At 35.7% G+C, this 20,876-nt stretch overlaps 1 protein-coding gene across 7 annotated transcripts in view; it reads left to right on the plus strand.

Moving 5' to 3' along the window:
* Positions 1–19,696, plus strand: part of CNOT6 (CCR4-NOT transcription complex subunit 6) — a 32,793-nt gene extending 13,097 nt beyond the window's left edge. For 4 of the 7 annotated variants that reach the window (XM_040573173.1, XM_040573174.1, XM_040573176.1 and 1 more), the window contains 11 exons: positions 1,929–2,042; positions 3,292–3,478; positions 7,487–7,572; positions 8,577–8,681; positions 8,774–8,842; positions 10,285–10,442; positions 10,947–11,101; positions 12,024–12,178; positions 13,153–13,383; positions 14,736–14,938; positions 15,604–19,696. In XM_040573173.1, coding sequence (XP_040429107.1) covers positions 1,931–2,042; positions 3,292–3,478; positions 7,487–7,572; positions 8,577–8,681; positions 8,774–8,842; positions 10,285–10,442; positions 10,947–11,101; positions 12,024–12,178; positions 13,153–13,383; positions 14,736–14,938; positions 15,604–15,816 — 1,674 coding nt within the window. In that variant the 5' untranslated portion in view covers positions 1,929–1,930 and the 3' untranslated portion in view covers positions 15,817–19,696. Of the gene's footprint in view, positions 1–88; positions 112–1,928; positions 2,043–3,291; positions 3,479–7,486; positions 7,573–8,576; positions 8,682–8,773; positions 8,843–10,284; positions 10,443–10,946; positions 11,102–12,023; positions 12,179–13,152; positions 13,384–14,735; positions 14,939–15,603 lie in introns of those variants that run through there. The other 3 variants (XM_040573179.1, XM_040573180.1, XM_040573178.1) reach the window with 2 other exon arrangements.
* Positions 19,697–20,876: the final 1,180 nt, after the last annotated feature.

Genomic DNA, 20,876 nt, shown 5'->3' on the forward strand with positions numbered 1-20,876 from the left:
TCTTGTAAAGGTTATTATTGATTTACGCTCTGGATAAGTACAACACTTTCTGATGTAGTCAGTTTGTCCAATGACAGGAAAAAAATTGACTTGATAGCCTTGAAAAATTTGGTAGGTAGCTGTTCTCAGGATTTTAACCAATGGAGTTTTTTCTCTGTTTACTGTTTTGGGGATAGTATTATAATATTGCTATAACATATTTTGTTTAACAATTGCATAATATTGCTTGTAACTTGCTTGTAAATATCGTTTGAGCCAGTATTGTTTAACTTCTTTATTGTATATAAATAACTTTATAGCTCACTGCTTGTGCTCTTCTGTGTGTTTGGGTGCATCAGTTTAAGCTGGTGAACTCTTTGCCATAAAAGCGCTTACATCTACATAGAGCTATGCAAAAGCACTTTTCTAATCTGTGATAAAAGCTATTTATATTGGAAGCCTTCTGTAACCTTAAAATATGTAACTGATGTGTAAGTTAATACAGCAGTTACTTAAATCAAAATATATTTAAGCTGTTTTCCCTTTTTAACTGAGTAAAACCCAAGTGCAATTCTTAATCCTGACATACAAAAGAGAGGGTTATAGAACAGGTTTTTAGTATCAAGATAGGAATGCCTTATTTTCCTCCCTTCTCTCTGCAGTGAGGTAGTACAAGTATGCTGATGTATAGGACTGCCGGAGGGAGGCTTTTTGTAGAGGAATTTTTGCTCCTTCTCTTTGACGGTCCGCAATTGGATACGATAAAATGAGAAGAAATTCAGAAATGTTTCTGGTAAAGTTATCAGGAGTGATCTGAAAGAGACCGAGAAAAATCATCATATCATAGAACGGCTTGGGTTGGTAGGGACCTTAAAGATCCTGCCATGGACGGGGACACCTCCCACCAGCCCAGGTTGCTCAAACCCCATCCAGCCTGGCCTTGAACACCTCCAGGGATGGGGCATCCACAGCTTCTCTGGGCAGCCTGTTCAGTGCCTCGCCACTCTTACTGTAAAGAATTTCTTCATAGTATCTGATCTCAATCTCCCCTCTTTTAGTTTAGTATCATTCCCCTTGTCCTATCGCTATCTGCCCATGTAAAAAGTTGATACCTTTTTTTATAAGCCCTTTTAAGTACTGAAATGCAAAAGGCTGCAATAAGGTGTCCCTCAAGCCTTCCCTTCTCCAGGCTGAACATCCCCAGCTCTCTCAGCCTTTCTTCGTAGGAGAGGTGCTCCAGCCTCTGATCATTCTTGTGGCCTCCTCTGGACCCACTCTAACAAGTCCACATCCTTCTTGTACTGGAGATAAGTGTAATTGTTAAATGCCTAACTGAAGAAACTGGCAGGAATCTCTACCTTAGATGCACTATTTTCAGATTCAAAAGAGTAGGATAAGGTTTGGATTAAAAGGCTGTTGCTTTGCAGACTTGAAGAACTGAGGATCCTTTTGAAATTTTCTTTTCTTGGATGCTCTGAATTGTGCGATGGGTTGAGAATTGCAATAACGTTGGAACTGGTAGATAAGCAAGGTCAGAGACAACTGTTTTCTTCACAGTTTATATGAGGAAGAATTTGGTGGCAAAGGAGACTGCAATACGTTGGGTTGTTTTTAGAAGGATACAGTGAAATACATAATACTCATGAAAGGTGTCAGGACAGAATCTGTATATTGGTTTACAGATTTTGTTAAATTACTGTCAGAGGGTAGAGGGAGGATTGTCATATGTCATTCTGGGAGCACCAGGAATCTGGGCTCATCTATTTTTATAGCAGGCTTTCCCATTCAGTAAAGTTTATAAATGGTCACAAGTTGTCTTTATTTTAAGTTAAGAGATGTATTTGGAGTGAACGTCTGATATGATATATAACTGTGAAATGGAAATTACCTCTTAAATAATTCACAGGGTAAAACATCGTAATTTATTCTTTGTCTTTTTATCTTGACAGGAATGCCCAAGGAAAAGTACGATCCACCTGATCCACGGAGGATGTACACAATTATGTCCTCAGAGGAAGCAGCCAACGGAAAGAAATCACACTGGGCGGAGTTGGAAATAAGTGGTAAGAAACTGGGGAATGATTTTGAGTTACAATCTCATTGCAATTTATGAATAGCCTGTGTTGTAGTACAGGCTTGAACAAGAAATCTAGGGAACATGAAAAAACGATAGGAGAGAAGTTGTACGCTCAGTGTGGTACATTCACCTGTGGTAAATTGATACCCCGCTTCCACTGGAAGAAGGAATAAAAAACTGAGGCTTACCTTTTTGACTCATTAAAGGTTTCCACACATTACACAGCAGTGTTGTAGGTTATCACATCCAACAAATTTTCTAATGATGTAAATTTAGGCTGAAATTTTGATTAAATATGGAATTTCTTCAAGAGACTGCAAAAATTGACGTGGTATTTCTAAATGACTGACTGTCTAATAGAGAAATTTGTAGAATACAAGTAGTTCGAAGTGAGAAGAGTCTTTCTTTCTGTCCAGATCACTGAATCTGTGTCTTGATTCAAGTGCTACATGCCTTTACATGTGAATAGCATTTCGTACCTGAAGGTTGCAGATGCAGAAACCTAGTTAAATGGTGGTGTTTTTAAAGGCCTTCAAAACCTTTTTCACCTTGGAGAAATTGATGTTGGTACTCTTCTTCCAATGCCATTGGCACAGTTAGATGACTCGTAAATGAAAAGAGTTCTTCCAAAAAAAAGTCTTGGAGTGAGAAAATGTTTTGAGACCTTCTTCTGATTATATCTCACATTGTTCACATGCAGCAGTGTAAGAATCTTGATTCTATAACACAAATCCATGTTTCCACCCTTCAGTTTATACAAAAATTATACCTTTTTTTAAAATCACTGGCAATAATTTATGCAACTTTTAGTTGAATAACAGATGGAAATCCATGTTCTTAACCAAGCATTTTAGTCACCCCAAATATAGTACTTCTATCTGTTCTTGGCTGGATTAATGCCACAGAATAAAGACTTTGGGTTTGAAAGATGTTACACAGAAATAAGGGGCAAACTGAAGAAGCATCTTTCATCCCAAATATAACCTGTAATAGAAAAAATGTTTCTTAAACCTCTATGAATTACCGAATGTGTGGTCAGTTAGTAAATGTCTGTTGTTTTATATGGGACTTGCGAAAGACAGGTGCTCAAAATTTAGGCATGGACTGGGGGAGAAACAATCTAAGCGTCCCTGGCGACACTTTACATTCTCACATACAACGCTGAATTTCTTTGGATCTCTACAATCAATGATTAATGGATTTTTTATTTTTGTTTCTCCACATTCCTTCCACAGGGAAAGTGAGAAGCTTAAGTTCATCGTTGTGGACACTGACCCATTTGACAGCTTTGCATCTCAGTGACAATTCCTTATCCCGTATTCCTTCAGACATTGCCAAGCTTCACAATCTGGTGTATCTGGACCTGTCCTCTAACAAAATCCGCAGTTTACCAGCAGAGCTCGGAAACATGGTGTCACTCAGGTATAAAAGTTTTAGCAGTTGAACAATTTTAACTCCCTGTTATCTTATAGAAACAGCTTGGGTTTTGGCATAATATTGATGTTCTAGTCAACAGAAAGGATAAATAAATATCCCCTTCCTGACTCTTTACCTGTCCCCCTGAATACTTGGTATAGTCTTGGCAGTTTATAGCAGTGCTGGATTTTCTGTGATATTCTATTCCAATGTATAACAGTTCATTATGAGCTCCGGAAGTGCTCAGTTTGATAACAGTCACCCATTTTATATCTTTCCAAGTCAGGTTTCCTCTCTTACGCATCTCTTTCCAAACTCTTTTACAAATCTTTATGTGGAGTTCTTCTCTAAGAAATGCTGATGCACAAACAATTGCCTTTATCTCATAGGAAAGTAGGAAGAAGGTCCGATTAAACATTCACAGTCATGCTAACTACTATTTTTCCTATTTATTCATCTTTAGTAATTATTTCTAATAATAATACTTCTTATTCTCTTGGTTTTATAACTACTGCAATTTTTCTAACATCATGTCCTTCCCACATTTACTCTCAAGTAACTGCATTCCTATGCAAATTGAAGAGGGGAAAAAAAGTACTATATGCAACTTTTTCCACTCAATTTTACAATGTAAAAATGCACAAAGTTTGCCTGGAATGATACCTCAAACATGAATAGTGATGACTATTTACATTATAATTAAGGTTGCAGTGTTTTGCTCTGTAATATACTGTTATGTAAATATGTAAATGACATATAAAGGTAAATATTTACAGGCAACATTCTTTTGCCCTTGACCCAAAAGAAGAGCCTTATCTTTAGTTTTATTAGATGGTTACAAGTAATTGACCTAATTACTTTTAATTTTGAAGATGTTTATGGCCAACTTTTCTCAAAACCAGAAAACAGTGAGTCTACAAGTAATTGAAATGTTATTGGAAGTAAGGAAGAAAATAGAGAAATGGACTGCCAGGACAGCTTTAATAAAACTGGAAGCAAAGCAAGTTTGTACATAAATATGTCACTGCATTTTATTCTACTTTAGAGAAGTCCACTCTGTTGGAGAGGATTAAACTAGCCAATTAAATTGGTACTAAAAGCTCAAATTCCAAAGTACTTTAAGTCTCAGTCTTGGTGGTTGAGTAAAGGAACTGTACTTTTTAGGATATAATTGGCAGCTCTCTTTTGTAGTGTGTTGTGTAGTTATCAGATGTGAAATAGCTTGTTCTTTTGTATTTTATTTTTAATGTTTTGCATTACTGCTTCAATTAAAAGCAGTTATTAGTAATTTTCTTCTCTCCTTTATCCATTCTTCAGATAACATGAGCTAGTAATCCTAAATGTACTGGAATATTTTCAAATTAATCTTTTCATTTCATCAGCATTATGTTATTTTCATCAATCTTTCTTTCTAAAATGTTGCTGTAAAATTAATATTCATGACATTGAGTTAGCATAGCACCGTAGAGTCATTAGTAGAGTCAAAAGATACTATGCTATCTTCACAACATTTTTCCCAATTTATTCTAACTTTATGAAGTTTCAGCTCTCTTCCAAGTCCTAAACCTTTTCCAAGTAGAGAATGCTAAATCTTGTGAATGTGAAATGTGTAGCCAAGGCCTAGGACCAAACCAGTTTCCTGTTTGTGATATAAACATAGAATTTGAATCCAGATCTCTAGACGTGAAAAGCTAGTGCATTAATCCACTGCACTCTCTCTGTCCTCAGTAATTGCAGCTGATCCATGATTTCTTTTCACTGTGGTGAAAGTGAAGAAAAATCCGTAAGTGCATCCTGTGTGATAGCGCTCTGCAGGTCTCAGTTCTGCTGTAGTTTTATGTTTCAGGCTAGCTCTTACTGCTGACGCTTCCCATAAGTTCTGGGAAGTTGTTCAAACTAACGGTAATTCAACACTGGGCATTGCTAATACCCTGAGCCACAGAAATAATTTGTGCTCTCACACATTAGAATTGATAACAGGTCTTCCAACTCTCACATCTGGAGCTCTGTTTTTGGTCTGTACGGCAAAGCTCATCCAAGACTCATTGCATCTCTGTTTTTGCTGCAGGTACTCAAGAAAGAGGTGTCAGAGAGAGCAGTAAGATTTCTCATCTTTGGGGAGAGAGGAGGAAAAAAAACATTCTAACATATTACCTTGAAAAGCTCAGATCTAAAACAGATTCTCTTGATATGCTTGAAAGAACTAGTGGAATTTGCTGTTATCATCTTTGCTGTGTAAAGGAGGGGTTCCAGGAGGCAAAGCTTATTAGAGAAAATAATCATTTCATCCAAGAGAGAAAATGTAATGATACTTACTTTTATGCCATTCTTCCATCTCACTATTTTTCCACTAAAGGAATTTAGAATAGATATATTTTTTGCAATTCATACAGAATCTAACTTTTTTTAGACTTCGGCAGTGCTTTGAAAAGCTCTTAATGGACAAGGTACCTTCCTAAAGAATAAATTAGTAGCCTTTTAATGTCTTATCGAATATTATCTCTAAAAAATAATATCCATTTAAGTCTCAAATGTCTATGGAAGTGCTGAGAACTGTTGGGAATATTTTGTTTTGTTTTAAATAATATATTGTCTCCTTATTTACCTGCCATGTTTATTGTTCATACTTAGAAACTGTATAACAACACAGTGGGCTTCTGAGTTTCTGTCTAAAATACGTGCTTTCATCTGTGAGATTTTATATTCAAAACAAACAAAAAAGTAACTACAAAACAGGTGACCAGTTGTATTATATAGTCTGGCAATCAGATGAGTAATGACTTAACATTTCTAGATAACCCAGTCAATCAAAAAGAAAGTCCCCTCCTTTATCTTCTGCTATTCCACACACCAGAGTATCTGTGAAACAAGCAGCTTCGTTTTTACCAAGGTTTCTAAATATGCAGTTAAACTGAGAGAATTTTTTGGAAGTCACTGGTAGGGAAGAACAGTGTAGAATTTACTTTTGAAATACAAGGCTAGAAGAAGTGATGTTTCTCAATGCTTTGAATGCTGTCTTATAGAAATCTAAAGCAAGTAGCATAATTCTTGGCATCCAGGTTTGGTGTCGTTCCCTCCCCGAATAATTTTCGAGTCTCTAGACACCAAGGTGAAAACACTTTGAAGTAGCAACCTTATATTGAAAATTTTGAGGGAAGTCTTCACCACTTAGCTTGGAATGCTTTTAAGAAAATGAAGAGCTTGCTCACAAGTCCATTTTCTCTGCCCAGTTGATTAGGATATCAGAATTCAGACCTGTTCCTGTATTCGTTTTGCTTTTTGAAAGGTAAAAAGCACGTATTTCATCCTAATGTTGAAGTTATGGAAACAACAGAAAATTACTACTTGTTGGCCAGAGACACAGATCAACTCTTTCTTTGTGTCTGGAAACTCGTACACAGTAGATCAGTATGCACTTACCTTTCCTTATGTGTCAAAGGAAAGAAGCTTAGCGGAAAGAATTAAATTACTTGAGGCATGCACTCTGCTTTTCCCTACTCCATGTAAAGTGCAAACCAGTATTCATGAGAGACCTTAACCAAAAATAATTTTAACTGTGTACTAACATGATAATGTCATAGCTCTAGTAGTGCTGTCATGGTACTACTTTATTTATTTTTTGCTTATTTGTTTTCTGGGTTATAATTTCCCTTTATTTGGCTTTTAATTGTAGCCGTACTGTTTTATGGTCTGGTTTGTCAGAGCTGTTACTACTTGATCACTTGTAGTTATTAAATGCTTTCATAATTGTTAATGTTTACAAAATTCCTGACTTTTTAAGATGAACTTGCCAAACAGCTGCTTTCCTCTTTACTTCAACATAATACATATTCTGTCTGTGTATGTGTGAGTACAGCAGGATTTCCCTAACTATTGCTGTTTAGTCTTCAAGTTTTTTGAGTATTGTGGTTTGCTAGTATGTTGTTTCTTTTAGTTAAATCTCCTGTACTATAGGTTGCTGAAGACAAACTTTGGTCTGTTTTCAGCCCTATATGATTTTTACTCTGTCTACAGGGAACTACATTTAAATAACAACCTGTTACGAGTTTTACCTTTTGAGCTGGGAAAACTGTTCCAGTTACAGACTTTGGGTCTGAAAGGTATTACTACTTTTTCTTGGTATCTGTGCTTTGTTTAATGATATCGCTCCTGAGATGTAATGGCTGTAGACTGCTGATTCATAAAATGTTACTGAATAGCAATCCCGGATGCTACTTACGACTTAGCTACTTACTCCACTCTTATAAATGTTGTTATTTAGTGATTCAGAGAAGAGCAAGAGCTACTTGGGTGAAACACTCCAAATGTAGAGTCTTGCTTCTCTTTCTGCAGAGAGGAAGCTTTCTGTTGCTTGCACAGGAATCGGATACAGTGCTTGTTTAAGAAACAGTCTGCAGTGAGCTATTGATAGTGAACTCCAGCCAAAAGGGGTATATGTTTTGTACTGCTGTAGGTTATTGTGCTGTTTACACAAGCAGCCATATATTTTTTTCCATTTTTTCTCTGAATTGTATGAATTATTGTTGCTATAAAATTGCTGATTTCATTGGAAGTTGTCACATGAGGGCCTGCAAGATCAGGAGTCCTGAGCGATAGCAAGATCTCTAAATGCTGTTAAGTCTCAAGTCTTCCTACTTTAAAACTGGATAATTGCCATGTGCATTGTCCATGAAAACGTTTACGATCGGCCTTATGAGTTTAGCAGTTTGTAGACTCTATTTGGGTAAGACAGGCAAACTGACAGTGGACATTTCACTCACATCAAGCAAAGCAAACAGAGGTTGCTCTTGTGTTTTTTGCCTCATCAGCTCTGTGCCTGCATGTGATGCAGCACATTGTACCATGCCAATTCCTCCCTGCTATTAGATCTGACACCTGCCCTTGGAGCAGGCTTTCAGAAGAAACCTGCAGGAGAGAATGTGATTAAATTCACCAGAAATACCTGTACCTGTTGTGGTTTGTGGGACTGAAGACTTGAGATTTGAAGCTTGTTAGTAGTTCATAGTAAACTTAGTATTTTTCTCCAAGATGCTGGCTTTAAATGCATATATGTAAATTCATACTGGTTCTGCATATTTTAGTATTTCTGTAAATGTGTTTGCAGGAAATCCACTTACACAGGATATTCTGAACCTTTATCAGGAACCAGATGGGACGCGAAGGCTACTGAACTATTTGCTTGATAATTTGGCAGGTACTGCAAAAAGAAGTAAGTGATCATTCTTAAAACATTTATTTCTGCTGTATAAATTAAATGTGATTATCACTTTTTGTATTTCTATTTTTAAAATATTTCCATAGTTTCAACAGAACAACCGCCTCCAAGATCTTGGATTATGTTGCAAGAACCAGACCGTACAAGACCAACAGGTAATGTAACGCTTCAAGGACTTTTCATTTCCTTTTATGAAAACTGTTGATCTTTATTATCTGCTGAAAAGTTTTTGATATTTAAATTAACTAATCATCTGACCATTGCTAGCAGCTAGTTGCAGCAGTCCTATCTCAATTGGAACACCTGGTTCAGATCCTATTAGGAAGTAGTTTCTTTTCAATGAGCATACTCCCAGGAACTGAAATTGTTGTCCAAAATGAGTTAAGTAGTTGAATTATAACAGGCTTAATTGAGCATTTGTTTAAGAATAAAAAATGGAAGACCATGGTCATAATTTCTCAAAAGGGTAGATTTTTTTTTTTCTTTCAAGTTCCCTGTGTATCATCTGCTTCCACACGTTTCTTGCTCTTGGGAATCAGGATGTATTTATCTGCTTACTAATTTCTTCTGCATGAATTGTCTAAAATACAGCCTTTTTATTCACTTGCAGACTGAAAATATTCCTCAATTACTGCAGTGTCCTCTGTTTCAGGACTGACGTACATTACTTTCCCCTATTGATTTTATTAAGGAGGTTACTTCAAAGAGCATGATGTTATGCAATATGTCTCTTGCTCTCACCTATTTGTTTTCAAAGGATTGAGCTTTGACCCCCAGTCAGCCTTGGATTGTTGCCTCATTTTCTAAATCTTCAAACAGCTGTATTTTTTCTTCTCCTGTGTTGTCCTCCACAGTTGAGAGGAGCTACCAGTAATCTTCCAAGTAAAGTATCTCATTATCATACTGCAAATTCCTTAGTGCTTTTTTAAAAACAAACAAAACCAAATATCCATCCTACTGGATTACCTGTCATGTTGCCCCAAACTGTCTCATTATATCCCTCCTGTTCAAAATGAATACAGAGAAGCAGATGTTTCTTAATTTTACATGTAAGTCTTAAGCTTTCTGAGGGAAAATTAGAGGTGGATTTTTTTATTTATTATTTTGTCTATACTTCTGGTTTGTGTGAAGAGTTCCTAACCCTGATGTAGATCTGTGAAATTATGAGGATCTGTTACATTTTATGGTGATATTAAGATAGATTTTTAAATAGTCTGCTTGAAGAGCTTACAAACCTTAAGATAGCTAGCAAGTTTAAATGTTCAAAACACCTTGTTCTAGGCTTTTCACAGCAATGCATCACTTAGCATGGAGTACATTTGTCTGCTGTCTACTGCATTATTCATATAAAGGGTGGTTTTGGTTTTGTTTACTAAGTAAATGTTAGTAGATGGCTTCCAGAAGCCCATACTTGAAGGTAACGTATCTTTCCAGAAGGACTAACAAATGCTTTTTTAGTATAGGTAGAGGTGCTATGTTTTGGTTGAAGCAAATGAAGCATGCGTTTATAAATCTGCAGAAGACAAAAGTGAAGAATATAACCGTGTTTTTTTTGTTGTTAATATGTCAGTGTGTAAGTAACATTATTTATCTGCAGCCTTGTTTTCTGTCATGTGTTACAACGTACTTTGTGATAAATATGCTACCCGGCAGTTGTATGGCTATTGTCCATCTTGGGCACTGAACTGGGAATACAGAAAAAAAGCCATTATGCAGGAAATCCTGAGCTGTAATGCTGACATCATAAGTCTTCAGGTAAAAGATATACTATTATTTCTTTTCCTTTTGTATTCTCATCTGCTGGTTTCTCTATATTAAGTATATTTACAGTAAATGGTCTGTTTTCAAAACCGTCTGAAAACAAAAGAAAAAAGAACTGGTGTTTAGAACAGTATTTGTTGCTTGACATCAAAAGAATGCTTTTCAGCCCACACAGTTGGAATGTGAACCAGCAGCTGCTGATCAAAGAAATGTATGTGGGGGTGTCTTTGTGTGTACATGTGTATGTGGGGGTATAATTGACACGTTTTCAAATAAAAGGCTTAAGATAATCATAACTCTGTGGATTACAGAAATTCATTTTATTTCCTTCTTAAAATAGGAATATTGCTCTCAAATTTACATTCTGTGATGTACTTGATTCTTAAGTGTGTTTTTTTCTAATCTAATTTGAAAATGATTTAAACTTCAAGTCTAAATAATAAGTCTTGTGTATTTTGCTACCGTACATTCATGCTGTGCTCTATTCTGACTCTATAGGAGGTTGAAACTGAACAGTACTACAGTTTTTTCCTGGTAGAATTGAAAGAACGTGGCTATAATGGATTCTTCAGTCCAAAATCCAGAGCTAGGACAATGTCAGAACAGGAAAGAAAACATGTTGATGGTTGTGCAATATTTTTCAAAACAGAAAAGTAAGTGATGTGTTTTGTAAAGCCTTCTATTGTGTCTTGCTCTCTTTCACACAATTTCTTGTGTCATTCTACAGTCAAAACAACTTGGCACTAGTCACCCTTTCTGTAGCTGTTCAGTGTTTGTTATGGAGCATTCCAATCTCTAGAAGGAGTAGTTTGTACAGGAGAAATCTTTCTGTGCATAACTAGCAATGGAGAATTTTACCCTGCATTTTTGCTGAAGTTGAAATTTTCTTCTATTGGAACAAAACAGGTTAGGAGTTCACTAAGTTACACTTCATATACTACCATTAGGAGTTAATAATTAGAAGGAAGCAATTTTTTTTTCCTTTTTTTTAATTAAGTGGATAAATAATCAAAATTGCTGAAGTAAGGACTCAGATGACTGACTTTTTTGATGCGTTACCCTTCTGAGAAAGGGGGGGAAAAGAATGCACCTATTTTTAGGAGTGAGCAATGATATTAAGACATCATTTAAGAGCTGAAATAGTTACTGGTTGTATCATATTATGCTTGTACAACTGTTTGGGTATGAGAGTAATGGTTTTCCTTCCTTCTGCTTCCATTCCTTTGTGTTTACGAGTAAATGTAGGTGTCAAAAAACAATTATTCAGTCACTCTATTAAACCTGCAAGTTTGAACTAGAATCTCATGCAGAATCAAAAACAAGAGCTCCTATTCTATATTTTTCTCTTTTTAAAAATAAAATAATTGTTTAAATTTAAAATCAGCTTAATATCTTAAAATTTCCCTAGCTTTTTTTATCCTTTGATTTCAGTTTAGGATTTTTATGAAATTATATTATAGGCTGAGACTTTCTCATCATAAATGTGTTTGAGCTTTAATTAAAAGGAGAATTACCTATAACATGTCCTTAGGTATATGTTTACTGAAGAAAGCCTATATAATGTTCCTCTTTCAGATTTACTTTGGTTCAAAAACATACTGTTGAGTTCAATCAACTAGCTATGGCAAACTCAGAAGGTTCAGAAGCTATGTTGAACAGAGTTATGACAAAAGATAACATCGGAGTTGCTGTATTGTTAGAACTGCGAAAAGAATTGATAGAAATGTCATGTAAGTCCTATCTAGCTTAATTTTTGAAATGATTGTATTTTATAAATTTAAAAAATGGACTTTTGTTACAGTAAAACAGAAACCAGATTCTACAGATGAATACGTTCATACACTGTATGCCCAGACAAACTTATTTCCAAAGAGAAATTGGGAAAAAGATATATTATTCAAAGGATGAGATAGTTGTTGTTTGTTTCTTTGTACCTTCACTTTATACCATTTTGCTTTTAAAGTATAAATAAATAAGAAATAAAGACTAAAGCTTGAGGGATTTTGCTTGGAGATATGTACAGGTATCGGAGAATCAGTTGATAGTAGTTGGGTTTTTCTGGTTCATGTATCTGCATCGTTTTAGTTTGTTTTCTTCAATGTTATGCTTAAACCCAACTTGTTCTGCCCTGTCATTCCTTAACTTATGAGATGTAAGTTGGCTTTATAAGTACCTCAGTGGGTACCTATTCAACATATGTTATGTTCATCCAAGTATGATTTTAGTTCACATTCTAACAAGCTTTTTAAGAAGTAATTCTAACAAAGTAGGTGGCTAACAATGTGAGTAACTTTAAAATGCAGAGCTCGTTGCCTAGTGAGATATGGGCAGAGCTTGTTTACACTCACAGATAACCTGAGGAAAACTGTTTTAATTTTTAAAAGCTACAGTAGTTTTCTGTTAGTGTGGTTATCTATTATTTATGGTGATCGTGGTATTCCTAAATACGTAAGCATTACGGTGATAGTCTGTTAATGGTCTTCAACGTGAAATAAAATTATTCCTAATGCTTAGGATCAACTAAAACACTTACTAGATGTAAGAGGAGTTTATAGCCCTCTTAAACTAAATGATATGAATTGTCTTCAAGCAACTGGTATTTTCTCCTCCCCTCAAATGTCTTGTATAAAATTCAACACAGTTAAAGGTAATATCATTTTATGTTGCTGACCACATAAGATAAATAATCAATTTTAAATTTTAGCTGGAAAGCCACATCTTGGGATGGAAAAGCAGCTAGTTCTTGTTGCTAATGCACATATGCATTGGGACCCAGATTATTCTGATGTGAAGCTAGTTCAGACTATGATGTTCCTGTCTGAGGTAAAGAACATTATTGATAAAGCTTCCCGTACTCTCAAGCCTGGTGTTTCGGGAGAACATGGAACCATTCCACTTGTACTGTGTGCCGATCTGAATTCTCTGCCAGACTCTGGTAAGAGCACTGTTTTATTATTTTTCTATTATTTTTTCTTAGAATTTAAATTCTAAGGCCTCAGTTTTTAGAGGAAATTTCAACCCAGGTAACACGTTGTTTCATATTACAAGCTCTAAAGGTACTAAGGAAGGAAAAAAGATAGAACTGCTTCTTTTGTGAGTGACTTTTATTGCCTGTGCAGTGGTGTAGTTCTGTCTTGTCTTTCAGGATCATTTTGATTATCTTAAACAGGAATGGAAAGGAAGAAAACGTCTTCCAACGTAACTGGAAATGTTAGTATGTTACTGATAATTGTGGTTTTTTTTTTTATTTATTCTTATTACTTTTTAAGTGTGAACATACATGTTCTTCTCTTCAAAGTTGCATCCTTATAGTCATTTTCTGCAGGTCAGATGTTTTAGGACTTCTAAAATTCAATGTATCTCCTACCAGAAAGGAATTCTTCAGAGCTCTTTACTATTGTGCTACTTTTTTATGATTTTGTGGCAACTTTATAAAGTGCAAGAAAAGAACAGATTCAGTGAACCCCTTCTTGACTCTTTCTCAGGTACCCAATTCAAGTAGTAAACTCAAGAGCCATCCTTCCTTCTTACTGCTAATTATTAAATATAGTAATCTCCATCCGTGGTCCACCTTCCTTCTGGCCTCTGCTTGGCAACTGTTAACATCTGCTAGGGTTGATATGAGTGGTTACTGCTCAGCAGTGCTGGAAATGTGTTGTGGTTTTTTTGTTTGTTTATTTTGTTCTTTTTAAATATGATTCCAAAAAGGCAAGTATTGCTGGTGCTTATTGCAATGGCCAGTTCATGTTTCTGATTGTGTCTTCAGAACAGTTAGTCATTTCTTTTACCTTCCAGAACTTTAACACACCTGTTCTGAAATGGAGGCACGATTGTCGTTTTCCAAGACACAAATCTAATTTGCTTTGTGGCCGCTTTTAAAGTTAACTTTAGCTCAAGTAGTGTTACGGAACTTGGCTTTTTGGCAGCATTTTAGTCTTGGAATGTTGAAAGCTGAGACTTGTGCATGGAGACAAGAAGAAGAAGCTACCTACCTAGAATTTTACTTCCACCTCTTTCATCTTCACTTCTCAAGTCAGTCTGTTCTTATTAATGTTCAAGTTTTTCTAATCAATGAATGTTTCTTTGTTCTAGGTGGCATTTGCTCTTGGCATGCATATATGTTGTATCCCAGTATTTTACAAGAACAACTGCTGACTATATTGTGTACATATTAAAGTTTTGCTTATATAAAGCAGAAAATTGCACATACAACTCAAAGTAATCCACACACACTTAATATGCTGAATGCTTGTTAATACCTTCTTGTGTATTTGTCTCTCCTAATAGGTGTTGTTGAGTATTTGAGTACTGGTGGAGTGGAAACAAACCACAAAGATTTTAAGGAACTGAGATACAATGAAAGTCTTACTAACTTCAGCTGTAATGGAAAAAATGGAACAACAAATGGAAGAATTACACATGGCTTCAAGTTGAAGAGTGCCTATGAGAATGGTCTAATGCCTTATACAAATTACACATTTGACTTCAAGGTAAAAAACTTTGCTGTTTTGGAAAAGTTTCCTATCTTAAGTTTTATTAGAGCAATTCATGTTAATTGTTTAACAAAGAAGTTAATGTTTAGATAGCTAACAGCAAATTTACTGAACTTATATTTAAAACATGGTTTCTTGGACATCGAAATGTTGAGCACTCCAGTAGCTAAGTCATCCTTTTTTTGTGTTAGGATCTTGTAGTAGATTTGCAAGAGATGGGGTTGTGTTTTCTTTCCATGTATATATGTGATGTTGTATTTTAATACTTCAAGCTAAATGAAGTAGTAGAACCCAGGCAGTTAAGCTTCCAATTGCAATCCACATCACTACTGGAAAGCTGTCAGTGTACCCTTGGCATGAAGAAACAGAGGGCTGCTTCCTTCTTCAAAATCAGAAGTGTGATTTGAAGCTTTGTAGGAGGTTGGAAATGACAACCTGCAAAAGCAGAGCATGAATAATACAATGTGGACTTGTTCTTTGTTTCCCTAATCTGTACTGGGCAAGCCACAGGACTGGAAATAGAAGTCTCCTAAACTGATGGTATACTGTGGAGAAGGAATGGTAGCATTTCAGTTATTCCTAATCCTAAAATCACATTTGTTTAAAAAAATAACTGAGGTAAAGGTTACACACTAATAATGTTATTTCTATTCTTGTTTTAGGGTATTATTGACTACATCTTCTACTCTAAACCTCAGCTAAACATACTTGGCATTCTTGGACCTTTGGATCATCATTGGTTAATAGAGAACAATATAAGTGGTTGTCCGCATCCGCTCATCCCTTCTGACCACTTCTCACTTTTTGCACAACTGGAGCTTTTGCTGCCTTTCCTGCCTCCTGTAAATGGAATCCATCTCCCTGGCAGGAGGTAGTTAAGTACATTTTAGAGGGCAACCTCAATCTAACTTGTACAATTGTAAAATCTGAATATAGAGGAGTGAGGTATGGCCAACAGGGATTTTTTTTCTTAATAATCTTAATCTTAAATCTAATTATTTGCTAAAGACATAGTAAAAGCCAGGTGCTATCAACAGACACAATTCTGAGCCCAATATACTTTGTATACTGTTCAACAGTGATTGGTGCATTTGCACCTTTCTTTAATATGTTACAATTAACCTTCCTGTTTCTTTTATCCAACGTGACATTTTCATGCCTTGAAATAGGGAATTGTTATACAGTATATTCTCTTTGCACAGTTATCTGTAGCACTACTTTTTTGAGGCCAGTAGGAACATCCACAGAACATTCTTCCGTACTTCACTCCCTCCTTTTTCAGACTTGTTTGTAAAATATAGAATTTGAATTTAGCCTTTATTGATTGTATATGAACAACAGAAAACCTGATTTATGAGATTTTGTACTTTAAAAAAAAATCAGATTTGGAAAATGATTGTATTGTAAACTAAGGCTAAATTTTTATCTGTTTTCATGTGTTATAAAGGCCAGCTTGTAAAAGAGGTTGTCACAGGTTTTCTCTGCTAACGATTTGCACTGTTAGGGTTTTGTTAGCCCTTTTGTACTACTTTTTATGTTCAATTGAGAACGTTGCTTTTAAAATCCAAATCTATAAAATCTTAATATCTTACAGAGATATAACTAAATACTTTCTGTTGATTTCTGATTTAAAAAAGAGAAAAGCGTAGTGTTCTCGCAGAACAGATAAGCTAAGCAGTGAATATAAGTAAACCTGTATGCATTCAAAGTTATTGCTGATGTGTATACACTCAGATATTTTTCTCATCTCTAACTTTTGAAGTAAAATTTAGGGATAACTGTGTACAGCTTCTTCGTTTCTGTTTTAAATACTTGTTCTATCTCCACTGTGCCTGCTTAAATTTGTTCTCAACTAGCACTGCCTGTGCATGCAGAGAGAGCCTGTGCATCCTCTTTTATTTTTTTAAATAACGTTAACACTTGTGAAAATTTTATGAAAATACTTTTGTATAAGCTGTGGCATCTTTTTTTTTTCCTTTGTGAAGCATTGGATATCACACTCTTTGAACATGTTCAGGTTATGGGTACAGTTTCTAGCTTCTAATACCCATGCACTGCTTCTTTCAGTGTCATTGCACAGTGCTCTTTTTCCCACTAAGAATTATCATGTGAATTCTCCTTAGTTTAAGTGTGTTCCTCAGTTTCAGAAATTGTAATTCCTTGAAGAAAAAAATACTTACAACCTTACATTTTCTATTGATGAAGCAGTGTAAAAATAAATGCGTTTTCAAAACAGGTCCCAAAGACAATTCTTCAGATCATTTTTTAAAGTGACCAAGTCTTATTTTAAAGTGTCAAGACTAAAGTTGTAGTATACCCTCAGTGCCATTTGTGTCATGAAGCCAAGTATATAAAAGCTTACAAATTTAACTTGTGTATTTGTATCCTAAAAGAGAGAAGTTATCTCCTTAAACTAATACAACTTAAATAATCAATGTAAAAAAAAAAAAAAGTGGAGATAGAGAGCTTGGTCTTAAACAGCTTTTGTTTCAGCTGCGGGCAGGGAAGCAAAAGGACACTGAGCATTAAAACTTTCTAAATGTTGTGAATTTATATATATATATATGAGTGGATTGGTAATAATGATTCAAAATTTTATTAAAAATTGGTAAGCACATAAGTGTGCTCAAACAATTCTGTTTTAAGCTGAAAGTAAACGTTACTAACAGTTTGGATATGTAAAGTGTACATTTTAAAATTTCAATAGGAGAAATTTTGATCTTGAATCCTTGTCTGGGACCTGATCTCTTGGGGTTATTTTGTTTTGATTTTAGTTGTGAAAACACCAAACATGTCCAGTTTATAATCAGTACATTGAAATGCTGGTAGTATTGCTGTAGTAGACTTAATGCGTAGTGTTATTTTTTTTCTGTTTGTTTTTTTGGGTTTTTTTGTAAAGTGTGAATAAAAGGTGTTTTACTCATGTTTCCTTAATGATGTCTTGGTAACGTACATCATGACAATTTCCAGTGATGATGAGCCAATTTTGCTTGTCAAACTGAGCAAACTATTTTTCTTTTCTGATTATCTGGATTGTGTAATGAGTCCAGAAAGCTTTACAGAAGGGGAAGGGAAGCACTTACTCATTTTGTATTTCTTAGAGGGGGATAATTTACTTTAATAGATGCTGGAGCTTGAGTGCACTTGTTAGATTCAAAAGGTTTGAGCTTTATCCAATGTGTTCTCCTATATCTCTTAGTTTTAAAAATATTTGACTTTATGACATCCTATTAAAATATGGCCCATTGTGCTTTTGGAGACACAACTATTCCCGTTCAGTCACCTTACAGTCTAAGGGTCCATGTAAATAACCATTTCCTCCAGCTTTTATATTAGTCCATTGGGTCCCAACCGAAAACCCGATGAATACATTGAAGACACTCCTTTGACTTCACTGGGTTTTAACTGGACTGCAGTGGTGACTTGGGGGGTGAGGGAGTGAGCAATCGTGTGAATACAGGGAAAGACCAGATGGCACCAGATGACCAGCTGAGATACACTTTGTCAAACAATCTTTCAAAGAAAATATATTCCTGTGTCAAATCTAACTCAAAAATCTCAATTTCCAGCTATAACATAGAATAAGGCAATAAACCATGTCTTCACAAAATCAAAATGTTTGCTTCATAGTCTTTAACATAAAATGGTTATTTGCGATGTTTTTATTTGAGGTTGTTTTGGGTGTTGCCATAATGTACCTTCAGTGTTCTTGTTGTAAAAGCACATAGAGCAAAAGTCACAAAACATCCAAGGGTTAAAAGGATTTATTAGGTTTGACCAGGCTTCTTTTTCCACTTAAAGTATGGTCAGCCATATCTTGTCAAGTTTTAGCTACATTTACAAAGAATTCTGGATATCCAAATGTAAATTGAAGCATACTCTTAACTAAAAGAACTGATTAGAGTGCAAGACTAATACCACGAGTTACTGCTTTAAAATAACACGAGTTGGGGGGATGGAAGGGGAAGAGCAAATAAGTTGGTGAATTTTGTAATTATTTTGTCCTTCTAGCAGCTTCAAAAACAAAAAGGTAAATTTGGCTAACACTGACAAAACCGACTTTGGTTAGAACATTGTACGTATGCATTTTTGGTGTAACCTTAGCAAATCTCTCAAGTTTTGGTGGGAGGGGGGATGATTTTGTTTGGTTGGTTTTGAGCAGACTTAGGAGACAGTTCATGGTTTGCTTTTTCAGCCACACAGTAAAACCTGTACTAAAGACAAAATAATTACAACATCATTGGAAAAGAAAACTAATTACACTGTAAAACTTTAAAAATAATAATCAGTTAACCGCATAAGTAGCAAGCCTTTTTCATCCAGCCGGACACAGTATTTTTTAGTATGTTAACTGCTATTCTTTCCTTTTGGTTGCATAAATTTGTAACACTTAAGTGTCTTGGTATGTTCAAGTAGTGTCTAAAATAGAATATCTTAGTCTTTATTCACAGTACTTCTGTATAATGTGTAATGCACTGGACTAACTCTTGTTTACCATTCATGTAACAAAAACCAGCACATTATCTGCACTAAGCTCAAAGAATGTTGCATTTGTCTATAGGCAGCTCTTCAATAAGATAAATGGGAAACTGAATATGGTCTGATGGTAAACAAGGGCTTTTACTGTTCTCTTCAGTGGAACTTTCTTCTTGGTCAAATTTTAACTAGTTAGTATTATATTTATATACAGGGTCTTCTTTTTCTTTACCAATGTATTTTCCTACTCATAGCTGACCAATAAATCCAATATCTGTTTCAAACCTTCTTGAAGTCTAATTCATATTTTAACTTAATTTGTAAAGCTTTTCCTCAAGTTGCACTTATGGCCAAAGTGAATGAAGTATGCTAGGGGTAAAATGGAAGCAAATAAGAGACTCGATAATCGCCAAAAGCTTTTCCTGTACTTTATAGGTCCCCAGAACAAAAAACCAGTCTGAATCAACTGCCTTTGGATTGCAAAATCAAGAAGTGGTTAGTAATGCCTCCAGAACTGGTGGAAAACACCTGTCCAAAACTGAAATGTGAAGCCTTCTCCCTCATGTAAACTGCATCTCCATGTCTTCATAGCTGGTCCTCTTCTGACCTTCACAAGTCAGTCAATAACATCTGTTGTGCAGTGCAGGAGCCGTGGCCTTGGTCTGTGTCCAGTAACCTGCTGTGCGCCCCCACCACAAGTCCCTAGAAAGCCCCAAGTAGATCTGCTCCTTGGGGTCTGGCAGCAGGAAGAGATTCAAAGGTTCCCCTTTCCATTAATTTACCGTAGAAGGGGACCAAAGTGAAGTTTTCTTTCCCTCCCCTTTTTTTTTTTCCTTCAGGAATGAGGTTCCAGCCAACCCAACTCTTGTCCTTAATTCATTTTAATATCACTGTCTTTATGCAGTGTACTCTTGTACTCTTCTGCATCAGCATGTATGCATAGAAGTGCAGGTTTTTTTAAGATGATGTCCCCATTGCTAACAGCAGAAAACAAAGTAGCTGAGCAGGCTTACTGCATAAAGCATTGAAGCCCCTGAAGACCTGTTGCTGGCACTCCAGTGTCACTTCAGAACTCATGTCCTTTACGTTGGCATCCATTTGTTTGGAAATAAATGACCTTGTTCAGTGTTACCCTGAATACCCCATGCCTCAGAGTGCTCAACTCTTTGTATTTTTAAAATTTACCATCTTGAAGTAGCTCTAAGTCCCTAACAGAGTTATGAGCCCATTACAGACTTCTGCGATGATTTCTCTTTGGTTCCATGTAAAGTGTGATTTTAATTCTCGCCAACACATTTGCTGTCTTGCCACTAGATGGTGCATGCATCACAGGCTTCATGTGCACGGGGAAGTGCAGGCGCTGTGCTTTGAGTGGCATCCAGAAAGTGGAGCTTGTGCAATTAGCCTTAGAATATTTGCAGAAATTCAGGCCTAGGATCTAACCTTCTCCAGTGGCAGC

Source organism: Cygnus olor, chromosome 14 (assembly GCF_009769625.2).
Source record: "Cygnus olor isolate bCygOlo1 chromosome 14, bCygOlo1.pri.v2, whole genome shotgun sequence".
NCBI classification, from domain to species: domain Eukaryota; kingdom Metazoa; phylum Chordata; class Aves; order Anseriformes; family Anatidae; genus Cygnus; species Cygnus olor.